This window comes from Lethenteron reissneri, chromosome 58 (genome assembly GCF_015708825.2).
Source record: "Lethenteron reissneri isolate LAM-NWPU_2019-01 chromosome 58, ASM1570882v1, whole genome shotgun sequence".
Lineage (NCBI taxonomy): Eukaryota > Metazoa > Chordata > Hyperoartia > Petromyzontiformes > Petromyzontidae > Lethenteron > Lethenteron reissneri.
The window spans coordinates 3,480,932-3,495,687 of record NC_083836.1 but is presented as its reverse complement, the minus strand read 5'-3'; the positions used below and the strand labels follow the sequence as shown (position 1 = coordinate 3,495,687).

The following is a 14,756-nucleotide window of genomic DNA, read 5'->3' as shown; positions in this document are numbered from 1 at the left end:
AGAGACCCATAGACTCACACAGAGACCCATAGACTCACACAGAGACCCACAGACTCACATAGAGACTCATAGACTCACACAGAGACCCATAGACTCACACAGAGACCCGTAGACTCACAGAGACCCATAGACTCACACAGAGACCCATAGACTCACACAGAGATCCATAGACTCACACAGAGACCCGTAGACTCACACAGAGACCCGTAGACTCACAGAGATCCATAGACTCACAGAGTGACCCATAGACTCACACAGAGACCCATAGACTCACACAGAGACCCACAGACTCAGAGAGACTCATAGACTCACACAGAGACTCATAGACTCACACAGAGACCCATAGACTCACACAGAGACCCGTAGACTCACAGAGACACATAGACTCACACAGAGACCCACAGACTCACACAGAGACCCACAGACTCACACAGAGATCCATAGACTCACACAGAGACACACAGACTCACACAGAGACCCGTAGACTCACAGAGACACATAGACTCACACAGAGACACACAGACTCACACAGAGACCCACAGACTCACACAGAGACCCATAGACTCACACAGAGACCCACAGACTCACACAGAGACCCACAGACTCACAGAGACCCATATACTCACACAGAGACCCATAGACTCACACAGAGACCCACAGACTCACACAGAGACCCACAGACTCACACAGAGACCCACAGACTCACACAGAGACCCACAGACTCACATAGAGACCCACAGATTCACACAGAGACCCACAGACTCACACAGAGACCCATAGACTCACACAGAGACCCATAGACTCACACAGAGACCCACAGACTCACATAGAGACCCACAGACTCACACAGAGACCCACAGACTCACACAGAGACCCACAGACTCACAGAGAGACTCATAGACTCAGAGACTCACAGAGTGACCCATAGACTCACACAGAGACCCACAGACTCACACAGAGACCCGTAGACTCACAGACTCACAGACTCACAGACTCAGAGAGGGGGGTAGAGAGAGTTACAAGATTTGAGGATAAGACAACAACAACAACAGACAGAGTGAGTTCATAGAAAACGTGTAAAAAGATAGTTTTAAAAAATTACGATAGAATATGGTATTGGCATCAGTATGACATAGCAGCTATACCAAGAATTGCAGTCAATAGCACATTGGGAATTGTGTAAAAATTGAGTTACAAGATTTATTTTTTGAGGATACAACAGACGAAGTGAGTTAAATAAAATCGCGTAAATAAAAATAAAAAAGAAAGAGACGAAACGCTGATGCCTCCCTCCTCCGCCCCCTCCCCTCCCTCCCCCCTCCCTCCTCCCCCTCCTCCCCCTCCTCCTCCCCCTCCCCTCCCTCCTCCCCCTCCGCCCCCTCCTCCCCCTCCTCTCCCTCCATCCACCCCCTCCCCTCCCTCCCTCCCCCCCTCCTCCCCCTCCTCTCCCTCCCTCCCCTCCCTCCCCTCCACCGCCTCCGCCCCCTCCACCCGCTCCCACCCCTCCTCTCCCCCCCTCACCCCCTCCCCTCCCTCCCCTCCTCCCCGCCCCCCCGCCCCCCCCCCGCCCCACAGGGACGGGGACCTGGTGCTGATGATCGGCCAAGCGGACACGAGCTCCATGAGCCACGAGAAACTCAGCGCCAAGATGCAGCGACACGCCAAGCAGAGTTTGGTGGGGAGCTCCCTCGTCATTCATTCATTCCCTCCTTCACTCCCTCCTTCACTCCTTTACTCCCTCGTCATTCACTCCTTCCTTCACTCCCTCCTTCACTCCCTCCCTCACTCCCTCCCTCACTCCCTCGTCTTTCACTCCCTCGTCAATCACTCCTTCCATCTCTCACTCCCTCTCTCACCCGCTCACTCACTCACCCACTCACCCACCCACTCACCTACCCACTCACCTACCCACTCACTCACCCACTCACTCACTCACCCACCCACTCACACACTCACCCACTCACTCACTCACCCACTCACTCACCCACTCACCCACTCACCCACTCACCCACCCACTCACCCACTCACTCACCTACTCACCCACCCACTCACCCACCCACTCAATCACCCACCCACTCACCCACCCCCTCACCCACCCACCCACTCAATCACCCACCCACTCCCCCACCCACTCACCCACTCACTCACCTACCCACCCACTCACCCACTCACCCACTCACCCACCCACTCACCCACTCACTCACTCACCCACTCACCCACCCACTCACCCCCTCACCCACTCACCCACCCACTCACCCACTCCCCCACCCACCCACCCACTCACCCACTCACCCACTCACTCACCCACCCACTCACCCACCCACTCACCCGCTCACCCACCCACCCACCCACTCACCCCCTTACTCTCTCGCCCTGCAGCTGATCCACCGTCCTGGCAAGCACCACGACGGGAGAACACAGAACGTGGCCGACCCCAAGGTCCAGAAGTCGAGCCCATCCCACGGCTCCCCGGCCACCCTGGAGTTGATCAGCCGTCACAACATCGCCATGCCCGCCGACCTGACGCTCACCAACGATCAGGACGCGGGCTGCTCGGCCAAGGAGACGCGGGACCCCGAGGAGGCGAGACTCGTGGACCGGGAGCGCTCGGACCGCAGGGCCGTGTACCGCCGCCCGGGCGAGCCGGGGTCACGTGGGGGGGGAGACGGGGGGTCACGTGGGGGGGGAGACGGGGGGTCACGTGGGGGGGGAGACGGGGGGTCACGTGGGGCGGGAGACGGTGGGAGACGCGGGGGGGGAGACGGGGAGATGGAGCGCAGGTGAGTCGAGCTCAGAGGTCGCAAACGGGTTTTGATTCCTTACCCGTACTCGGCCGCACCAGGGTCGCAAACGGGTACACGTACCCGGCCGTACCCGTACCCTAGCCGGCCGGGTACGGGTAGGGTACGGGTATCGGGTACCTGATTGCGACCTCTGGGATGAAGCCATGTTGCAGGCGCGGGTGGGTTGATTCTAGGAACTTGAATTGTGAGAAGAGACAAGACGTTGGGAAATGAGTGACAAACGGTGACTCACCAGTGACTCACGGCCTACCCGTACCCGGCCGCACCAGGGTCGTGAACGGGTACCCGTACCCGGCCGTACCCGTACCCTACCCGTACTCCCCGCTCTAATTAATTATATTTCTATTTAAAGCTTTCTTGACTGCAGGGATTCATCTTCTTGGTTCTTTCGGTAAAGTCACGTAGAATGGAAATAATACAATAATAAAAATTATTCAGACGCTGTCTCCCCGACAGACCTGGTCTTCACCTGAGGACGGCTGCTTGCGTTGTGGCCGAAACGTCGTGAGAATTATTTTATTATGTTTAATTTTTATTATGTTATTACTTCCCTTACCGAAAGAACCAAGAAGATGAATCCCTGCAGTCACGAAAGCTTTAAATCGAAACTACGAACTATTTTTAAATCCTTTATATTAAGTTCACTTGTTTGCTTACAACCGTGCAAATCTTTCGGTCGTTTTTTAACCCACTTCCCGTGATCCAATCGAGCTGACATTTTGCACACAGACTCGTTGTGCGTGACAATTAATGTTCGTGAAAATTTGTTTCCAAAATTTTACACTTTTTAGGACAAAAATATTATATTTAATTACCAATTGCTTAATGGTGCCATGCAATCATCTGACCCATAGGTGGCAGCCATCTCAAGCCAGAGGACGAGAGGACTCTAGCCGCCACGCATATAAAGGATTTATAGTGAAAAACTTTGTTTTTACGGATTAATTTTTCCGTTATATTAAGTTTGCTTGCTTGCTTGCGTGCTTACGATCGTGTAAATCTTTAAGTCGTTTTTAACCCACTTCCCGTGATCCAATCGAGCTGAAATTTTGCACACAGACTCGGTGTGCGTGACAATTTATTTTCGTGAAATTTTTTTTCCACTTTTTAGAAAAAAAAGAAATTTCATATTTAATTTAAAATACCAGTGTGATAAAAATGAAACTCTTACTCAAGAAAAACAGAAATGAATAATAAAATAAAACCGATGCCACGCATACAAAGGATTTATAGTGAAAAACTTTTTTTTACGGGTTAATTTTTAATTTGTCTACCAGGTAAGGCACCGACTGAGCGATGCGGCTCTTTAGCCGAAGCGAGCTGGCGATGACCAACGGTAGCTCAGAGGAGCGACCTATCCTCATCACGTGGACATGTATAGCAGCCCAATGCTCTAGACGTGCGATGTTCATTCTAAATGTGGAGGGAAAAAATTCACCCGTAAAAACAAAGTTTTTCACTATAAATCCTTTATATGCATGTTCAATGGGCCAAAACCCAGCCCACATTGGTCTTTGAAACGGGCGGCTAGAGTCCTCTCGTCCTCTGGCTTGAGATGGCTTGCCACCTATGGGTCAGATGATTGCCTGCCACCATTAAGCAATTGGTAATTAAATATTTTTTAAAAAAATTCCTTGAAAGTGTAAAATTTTGGAAAAAATTTTCACGAAAATAAATTGTCACGCACAACGAGTCTGTGTGCAAAATGTCAGCTCGATTGGATCACGGGAAGTGGGTTAGAAAACGACCGAAAGATTTGCACGGTCGTAAGCGCGCAAGCAAGCAAGCAAGCGAACTTAATATAAAGGATTTAAAAATACCAGAGGACCCGGTGATACAATCAACTTCCCTTCTACGTGACTTTGCCGAAAGAACCAAGAAGATAATTAAATTTAATTTCTTGGTTTTTTTTGGGGGGGGTCCAGCAACGAGACGAAGCAGGAGAAGGAGGAGAAGGAAGGGGGCGAGGACCACGTGCCACCGACGACGGCTGCCGAGCGATGTGCCGAGAGCGTGGAGGGGGAGAGCGTCTCACTCGTCCTCTACAGTCGCCCCACGCTCACCTCGCGGTATCTGCCCGGTGTGGCGGAGGGTGGACACGGCGGTGGTGGACACGGTGGCGGTGGTGGAGGGACGTGCTTCACCTGCGGCGCGCTCGGACGCTGCGTGGAGCTCGTGGTGGATGTGGAGCAGAGCCGCCACGAGGAGGTGGTGCTCGCCAGTGAGTTGGGAGGCAGTCGTCGTCATCGTCGTCATCATCATCGTCGTCATCGTCATCGTCGTCGTCGTCATCGTCGTCATAGTCATCATCATCGTCGTCATCGTCGTCATCGTCGTCGTCATCGTCGTCATCGTCGTCGTCATAGTCATCATCATCGTCGTCATCGTCGTCGTCATCGTCGTCGTCATAGTCATCATCATCGTCGTCATCGTCGTCGTCATCATCATCGTCATAGTCATTATCATCATTGTCATCATCATTGTCATCATCATCGTCATCATCGTCATCATCGTCATCATCATAGTCATCATCATCGTCGTCATCGTCGTCGTCGTCATAGTCATCATCATCATTGTCATCATCATCATTGTCATCATCATCATCATCGTCATAGTCATCATCGTCATCATCGTCATAGTCATCATCGTCATCATCATCGTCATCATCACCGTCATCATCATCGTCATCATCACTGTCATCGTCATCATCATCGTCATCGTCATCATCATCGTCATAGTTATCGTCATCATCATCGTCATCGGCTTCGTCGTCATCATCGTCATCGTCATAGTCATCATCATCGTCGTCATCATCATCATCATCACCGTCACCATCACCGTCATCATCATCATCGTCATCATCATCTTCTTCATCATCATCGCCATCATCGTCAGCATCGTCATCATCATCGTCATCATCATTATCATCATCATCGCCATCATCGTCAGCATCGTCATCATCACCGTCACCATCATCAGCAGCAGCAGTAACATCATCATGACCAGCAGCAGTAACATTATCATCATCATCGTCACCATCAGCATCATCAGCAGCAGTAACAGCATCATTATCATCATCAGCAGCAGTAACATCAGCATCATCAGCAGCAGCAGTAACATCAGCAGCAGTAACAGCATCATTATCATCATCAGCAGCAGTAACATCAGCATCATCAGCAGCAGCAGCAGCAGCAATAACATCATCATCATCATCGTCACCATCAGCATCATCATCAGCAGCAGCAGTAACAGCATCATTATCATCAGCAGCAGCAGTAACAGCATCATTATCATCAGCAGCAGCAGCAGTAACATCATCATCATCAGCAGCAGTAACATCATCATCGTCACCATCATCATCTGCAGCAGCACGCTTACCGCGCCGTGATTACAAACAGCTTACGTTGTAGGCAAATCATTTGATGAAGCTGATTAATGTTGTGTTTATTGTTGTTGTTGTGGCTGTTGTTGTGGTTGTTGTTGTAATCACCAACGACACGTCACAGTACTGGAATTGTAAATGTGCCTGTGGGTTTACTCTCCAACATCACAACCGGTGTGCGCTGTGCTCGTAACGAATTCCCACGTTTTGTGTTACGTGACAAACCTCACTAAAATGATTGTGCCGGGTGGCGGCGGGTTTAACGACACAGTTATATTTACACGATCTAACCCCCCCCCCCCAAAAAAAAAAAACTCGCATCATCAAACTCGCCACACAGGGTACTACTCATATTTAAGGCTGAGTTGACCTACACGACACCCAGGGCAAGTTCAATTACCACCGACCACGTTTTGTGTTATCCGTGACAAAGCTCACTAATTGGCCGTGTCGGGTGATGGTGGGTTAACGACACGTTGACAAGTTACGCCATCGAACCCAACACACACACACAACAAAAACCTGAATTATTGTAATCGATTAATATTTGTCGCGACTACGTGTTGGACAGCACCGTACGAACTTTATATTTGTACAGACTTTATATTTCTACGAACTTTATGTACGAACTTTATATTCGTACGAACTTTATATTTGTACAAGGTTCACATTTTTACGAACATTATATTTGGACGAACTTTACGAACGAACTTTATATTCGTACAAACTTTATATTTGCACGAATTTTATATTTCTAATCAACTTTACGTACGAACCTTATATTCGTACAAACTTTATATTTGCACGAATTTTATATTTCTAATCAACTTTACGTACGAACCTTATATTCGTACAAACTTTATATTTGCAACGAATTTTACATTTCTAATCAACTTTACGTACGAACTTTATATTCGTACGAACTTTATATTTGCAACGAACTTTACATTTCTAATCAACTTTTACGCACGAACTTTTTTTCTTCGTACAAAGTTCACATTCTTACGAACTTCATTGATCCTCATCCCCGTTACACTCTTCATCATCGAAACAACGGGAACCCTTCATTGACCGATATCCCCCCCCCCCCACCGTCCCCCACCGTCTCCCAGGGAAGTGCTGCGTGAACCACGCGACCCCTGACCTCAGCTACTTGGTGTTCAGCCTGGAGCTGGATGAGAGTAACATTGTGCTGTGGACCATGATGGACATGTGCGTGGCTCCACGCAGTCGCCACGCTCAGCCCAAGGCCGAAGCCCGAGAAAGGCGCACCCTCTCAGGTGAGTGACTCTGTGTGTGTGTGTTGTTGTGTGTGTGTGTGGCTCTGTGTGTGTTGTTGTGTATGTGGCTCTGCTGTGTGACCTGTGGCTCTGTGGTGTGTGTGGCTCTGTGTGTGTATGTGACTCTGTGTGTGTTGTTGTTGTGTGTGTGTGGCTCTGTGTGTGTGTTTGTTGTTGTTGTTTGTGTGGCTCTGTGTGTGTGTGTGTGTCTGTGTGTGTGTGGCTCTGTGTGTGTGTGTGTGGCTCTGTGTGTGTGGCTCTGTGTGTGTGTCTGTGTGTGTGTGGCTCTGTGTGTGTGGCTCTGTGTGTGTGTGTGGCTCTGTGTGTAGCTCTCTCACAGCCAACACCAGTGACGATTATCTGAACCGGTGCTGGGCCTCCCCTAGATCGACTCAGCCTCAAATGAGTACCTGGTGCGGTGTGTATTCACCGCCACTGGGGGAGACAAAGGCGGTCGGGCGTGGCGATGACCACCCCCATCGTGGGCCATAGCCCCGGCGTTCATGGGCTGCGATCTCGCTCAGCAGCACTTGGTTTGAAGGCTACACGTGGTGGCGATGGGGGCATCGTTTGTGTGTGTTGATGCGAGCAGCCATGATGATGATGTACCGCTACAAGAGCACCCAGCCGCGTGCCGGGGAGGCCGTGGTGCTGGGATTCTCGAAGACGAGTCGCTACCTGTGCTGCTCGCAGGGGGACAACGCCACCGTGTCACTCACGCTACAGGTAGGCGCCTCACCTGAGCCGGGGCTCGCACGCACACACACACACACGCGCGCGCGCACACGCACACACACGCACGCACACACACGCGCGCACACACACACACGCACGCACACGCACACACGCACGCACACACACACACACGCACGCACACACGCACACACACACGCGCACACACACGCGCACGCGCGCAAGCACGCGCGCACACACACGCACACACAGGCACACACACGCCCACGCACACACGCACAAACACACACACACACTCATACACGCACACACACGCACACACGCACACACACTCACGCACACGCATGCACACACACACGCACACGCGCACACACAAACTCGGTTCTCTTTCTCACAGCAAAGCAACCGAGAGCACCTGTCCCGGATCTCCGTGGATCAGCCCACGTGGCACTTCGTGTTCTACCGCAAGGAGGAGCCTCTGACCCAGACCATGAGCTTTGAGTCGGCGGCCTTCCCCGGCTGGTTCATGAGCAGCCAGTCGACCTCCAACGCCAGCCTGCGCATGGTCAACACCGGCGTGTTCACGGACAAGACGCGCTTCACCCAGCAGCCGTGAGGACGCGCACACCCACACCCACCCACCCACACCCACCCACACCCACCCACACACCACCACACCCCCTGTCCTCCACCCTCCCTTACCCCCCCACCCCACTGACCCCCACTTCCCCTGAGCCCCCACCCCTGACCCACCCACCCCCCCACAAAAGACCCCCCACCCCCCTGTCCCCCCCCACACCCCCTGACCCCCCACTACCCTGACCCCCACCCCCTGTCTCCCCCCACTCCCTTGTCCCCCACCCCCCTGACCCCCCCACCACCCCTGACCCCCCACCACCCCTGACCCCCCACCCCCCCTGACCCCCCACCCCCTGTCTCCCCCCCACTCCCTTGTCCCCCCCACTCCCTTGTCCCCCACACCCCTGACCCCCCACCCCCTGACCCCCCCACCACCCCCTGACCCCCCACCCCCTGACCCCCCACCCCCTAACCCCCACCCCCCTGACCCCCACCCCCCCCTGGCCCCCCACCCCCCCTGTCCCCACCACCCCTGACCCCCACCCCCCCTGTCCCCCCTGACCCCCACCCCCCCTGGCCCCCCACCCCCATGACCCCCTGTCCCCCACCCCCCCTGACCCCACCCCCCACCACCACCCCCACAGGTATTAACATCGAGGCGCCGTCACCGATCCGCTGCTCGATGAAAGCCCCCATGGCGCCCGCGTCTCTCACGAGGCCCTTTGGTGGTGGTGGTGCAGCAGCAGCAGCAACAACAACCAACAACAACAACAATCAACAACTCCGCCCGCAATAGCTCTCACCCACCATGACCACTGGGACGTGTAAAGCCATCGATCGATCACACTGTGTGACACACATTCGAGTTTGATCCCTGGGTAGTAAGTGCCATTGTCTAATTGCTTATGCCTCACAAGTACAGCAAGTGGCTGTTATTGTTCCACTCAAACTACCTTATGCCAGAACAAGTGTGTTGACCAGTGAATTATCAGAGCCGTGTTGTGTCTGCATGTCCACCACAAGCACTGCGAGTGGTTGATGTAGGACTTTATTCCTTGCAAAAGGTTTCCATTTGGTGCTTCAACATCTTAACACATCCATAATGTAGGGGTTTTTTTTGTAGGGTTATGCCGCGTCAATATATAAATGTGTCGTTAACCCCGCCACCACCCGACACAGCCAATTTACTACGAGAATGAGCCAAGGATGTCTGTGTGTCCCGCACGTGACGTCACTCCACGTCGGCCAGCCCCCCTCATTAATATTCATGAGCAGGTGACGTCACTCCACATGTAGCACCCCTCCCCCCCCCAATTAATAATTATGAGCAGGTGACGTCACTGCACATGTAGCACCCCCCCTCATTAATATTCATGAGCAGGTGACGTCACTCCACATGGACCCCCCCCCCTCATTAATATTCATGAGCAGGTGACGTCACTCCACATGGACCCCCCCCTCATTAATATTAATGAGCAGGTGACGTCATTCCACATGTAGCACCCCCCTCATTAATATTCATGAGCAGGTGACGTCACTCCACATGGACCCCCCCTCATTAATATTCATGAGCAGGTGACGTCACTCCACATGGACCCCCCCCCCTCATTAATATTCATGAGCGGGTGACGTCACTCCACATGGACCCCCCCTCATTAATATTAATTAGCGGGTGACGTCACTCCACATGTAGCACCCCCACTCATTAATAATCATGAGCGGGTGACGTCACTCCACATGGACCCCCCCTCATTAATATTCATGAGCAGGTGACGTCACTCCACATGTAGCACCCCCCCATATTAATATTCATGAGCAGGTGACGTCACTCCACATGGACCCCCCCCCCCTCATTAATATTAATTAGCGGGTGACGTCACTCCACATGGGGGGGGGGGGGCGAGGCGCCTCCTCCCCCCTCGGTGTCAACTCACAACCCTCACTACGAAGGCAGAACCCTCACGTCACGTGATCTCCGTAGCGCTGTTGAGACATCGAAGTAAAAAGGACGTCACGATGAACAAGGGATTATAACCTTTGAATGAAACAAGTTTGTGTCACCGCGGCCTTTACAAATTGCACGCGAATTGATGCAAAGAATATCTCACGTGGCGCTCTGCTTTTCGCTTGCAAGTTTCAGATTTACTCAAATACACCCGTCCTTGGACGGGCAAAAGGCGAGTTAGTGAAGGTTTGTCACGTGAACGGAACGTGCCGATTCGTTACTAGTACAGCTCTAACCGCTGCGTTTGAGAGCAAATCCACAGCATTCACGAAACCCTCTTGTTGCATTGGTAGAAAGGGTCAGTGCGCCTTATGGCGGCGTCATCTGGTCGAACACCATATGAGACTAGGATCCAAAGAAAGCTGTCTCTGGTGTGGACCAATCAGTTTCAAAGACAATGCATAAATTATCAGAGTATTGTTTTTGTTTGCATTTGACTGCAAGTTTTTTGATTAATGTAAGCATGATTCCTTGCCAAAGGTGTCAGTTTTGTTGCCAGAAAAAAGGGGAAAAACCCTATTAGTATATTTTGGTACTGGCAAAGGAGGTCCCATGATGTAGCTGCTCACCCCGAGCTCTCATTACTCTGGTAGTGCGTTGTCTTTGAACTGTGCGCCTTTTGGCGTCATCTGGTCGAACACCATATGAGACGAGGCTCTAAAGAAAGCTGTCTCTGGTGTGGACCAATCAGTTTAAAAGACAATGCATAAATTATCAGAGTTGTGTTTTTTGTTTGCATTTGACTGCAAGTATTGTGGTTAATGTAAGCATGATTGCTTGCAAAAGGTGTCAGTTTTGTTGCCAGAAAAAAGGGGAAAAACCCTATTAGTATATTTTGGTACTGGCAAAGGAGGTCCCATGATGTAGCTGCTCACCCCGAGCTCTCATTACTCTGGTAGTGCGTTGTCTTTGAACTGTGCGCCTTTTGGCGTCATCTGGTCGAACACCATATGAGACGAGGCTCTAAAGAAAGCTGTCTCTGGTGTGGACCAATCAGTTTCAAAGACAATGCATACATTATCAGAGTTGTGTTTTTGTTTGCATTTGACTGCAAGTATTGTGGTTAATGTAAGCATGATTGCTTGCAAAAGGTGTCAGTTTTGTTGCCAGAAAAAAGGGGAAAAACCCTATTAGTAGGGTCAGACCTATCCTTATTGTCCATAAATAACGATGAACGTGTATTGTCAACGTAATGAGTCAATGGGGGAATGATATGACACCGATCTACAGGAATCTCTCCAATTGGGGCTCACCCGAGTTCCACGTGGGCCGAGGTGCCCTCGTGGAGCTGATGCTGCCCTGGCATCGACAATTGGTGGCACGTGGGTCGCGATGGGTCAGTGACCTCTACCGCGACCTCCATCGTGAACGATCGCTCCCGGTGGGCGGAGCTGCGGTCTTGGGTGTAAAGATGGCACAAGTGAAAACAAGGAGAGCGTAGCGCAGTGAAACGGGGCTGTACTAACAGTTAGGGCTACTGTAGTCGGAGTTTTATACAGATCTGAATGGAAGGGATTAACCTTTAACCCTCGATGGTTAGTTGTTGTGCCACTTTTACCGTGACATTTTAACGGTGACAATTTATGGTGGCAATGTTTACCTGTGCCATCGTTACGATGCCAATTTTTACCTGTGCCATTTTTACCAGTGCTAATTTTAATTGTGCCAATTTTTACTTGTGACATTTTTACCTGTGACATTTTTATCTGTGACATTTTTACCGGTGCCATTTTTACTTTGCCCATTTTTACTGTGCCATTGTTATGATGCCATTTTTTTTCCTGTGACATTTTTACCTGTGCCAATATTTACCTGTGCCATTTTTACCAGTAACATTTTTTCCAGTGTCATTTTACCTGTGCCATTTTTAGCGTGCCAATTTTTACCTGTGACATTTTTACCGTGACAATTTTTAACTGGGATATTTTTACCGGGACCATTTTTAACCTATGCCTTTTTACCGGCCACTCATGGAGCTGCTTATCAGCATACACCAGGCTATTGTTTACATTCAATAAAGATGCTTATTGCTGGAGTTTTTAGGATTTTTCTAAGCCATTTTTCCTTTATATATCGGTAACCACATTGAAAAAAAAACGTATGATGGAGCATCAACATGATTGTACACCTCTGTGTGTGTGTGTTCGATGGTTCGTGGCGAGCGGAAGTGAAGCGGTTAGCGTGCTGCGCTACGAACCCGGTGACCCGAGTTCGATAATTATTTGAGTGTTAATGCACCATATTCACTCTGGCCCTATCGCCTAACCCTGCCCAACCAACCTGCTCCTGTTCCTGCAGAACGCGGCCTTGCGCCGAGCCTAACAGCTATCCCCACCTCGAACTCCACTGCCATAAGATCAGTACTGCTGTGTTGGAAAGTCGAATGTATGTTGAACCTTCTTTCGCACCGTACGTAGCCAACCGCACTATGTAGGCTCTCGCACCCCACCATAGGAATGTGGAGTGTCCACCACTGGCACCACAGGGCTGTAAACAGATGGGATGGGCACCAAGTGCCTCGATTCTCATCTGAAAGTCACCAGCTCGACCTTGACCGACCGCCGTCTGGCACCTCAGCAGAGCGGCGTGTCTCTGCGTGGCGTGCACTCACATATCGATCACACACTGATCACGCACCTGTCACACATTGATCACACACCTGTCGCACATTGATCACACATTGATCACACATTGATCACACACTGATCACAGATTGATCACACACCTGTCACACATTCATCACACACCTGTCACACATTGATCACACATTGACCACACATTGATCACAAATTGATCACACACCTGTCACACATTGATCACATACCGATCACACATTGATCACACATTGATCACACACCTGTCACACACTGCTCACACATTGACCACATATTTACCACATATTGATCACACATTGATCACACATTGATCACACATTGACCACACATTGATCACAAATTGATCACAAATTGATCACACATTGATCACACACCTGTCACACATTGATCACATACCGATCACACATTGATCACACATTGATCATACACCTGTCACACACTGCTCACACATTGACCACATATTGACCACACATTGATCACACACTGATCACACATTGATCACACACCTGTCACACACTGCTCACACATTGACCACATATTGACCACATATTGATCACACATTGATCACACATTGACCACACATTGATCACACATTGATCACACCCCACCACCACCACCACGTGTCCCGCTGCGTGTATTTGACCGCGCTGCGTCACCACAACAAGACGAGGGGGGGCGGGGCTGGCGGGCTCACCGCCCCCGCGATCAGCATCACAATCACGGGCCCTCCCATCGGGGACGACCCACTACGACACCGACAACGAACAAACCTCGAATGACCACGTGCCACCTCGTACATTCATCAGCACGCTCGGCTCCCAGAGCGTGGCGGGCCCCGGTGGGAAGAATTGTCACGGGTTCCCTCTCATCTTCTTGATTCTTTCGGTAAAGTCACGTAGAATGGAAATAATAAATAATAAAATAAAACATAATAAAATAATTCTCACGACGTTTAGGCCACAACGCAAGCAGCCGTCCTCAGGTGGAGAGCAGGTCTGTCGAGTAGACAGACTCTGTCTACTCGACAGACCTGCTCTCTTTATTATTTCCATTCTACGTGACTTTACCGAAAGAACCAAGAAAATGAATCCCTGCAGTCACGAAAGCTTTAAATCGAAATCCAATTATTTTATTCTTTTTGTTTTTATTATTTTATTATTTCCCTTCTACGTGACTTTACCGAAAGAACCAAGAAGATGAATCCCTGCAGTCACGAAAGAAGCTTTAAATCAAAGGGTTCCGTTTCCTCGCCGAATTTCCGGCTGAAAGCGAGAAATGGTCGCAGGGAGGCATCCGTCGGAACCGGAACGACAATGTTTGTGCAAGGGGACCGTCCATAAATGACGTCACGCGATTTTGGACGATTTTTGACACACCCCCCCCCCCCCTCGTCACACG

The 14,756-nt window shown here is 50.7% G+C and overlaps 1 protein-coding gene across 1 annotated transcript; it reads left to right on the top strand.

Annotated features, from left to right (window-relative positions):
- The first annotated feature begins 4,523 nt into the window (after positions 1 to 4,523).
- On the top strand, positions 4,524 to 12,783 carry IL36RN (interleukin 36 receptor antagonist). The gene is made up of 5 exons (XM_061575495.1): positions 4,524 to 5,025; positions 7,299 to 7,466; positions 8,059 to 8,192; positions 8,557 to 8,771; positions 9,383 to 12,783. Exons 2-5 carry the CDS (start codon positions 7,388 to 7,390, stop codon positions 9,387 to 9,389), a joined length of 435 nt encoding a protein of 144 aa, XP_061431479.1. The 5' UTR covers positions 4,524 to 5,025; positions 7,299 to 7,387; the 3' UTR covers positions 9,390 to 12,783.
- The last annotated feature ends 1,973 nt before the right edge of the window (positions 12,784 to 14,756 follow it).

Bases quoted from the DNA above. Each gene is read 5' to 3' on its own strand.
- IL36RN (XM_061575495.1), top strand. From the start codon at position 7,388: ATGATGGACATGTGCGTGGCTCCACGCAGTCGCCACGCTCAGCCCAAG. The intron at 7,467-8,058 runs GTGAGTGACTCT...TGATGCGAGCAG, and splicing joins AGAAAGGCGCACCCTCTCAG to CCATGATGATGATGTACCGC. The intron at 8,193-8,556 runs GTAGGCGCCTCA...TCTTTCTCACAG, and splicing joins CCGTGTCACTCACGCTACAG to CAAAGCAACCGAGAGCACCT.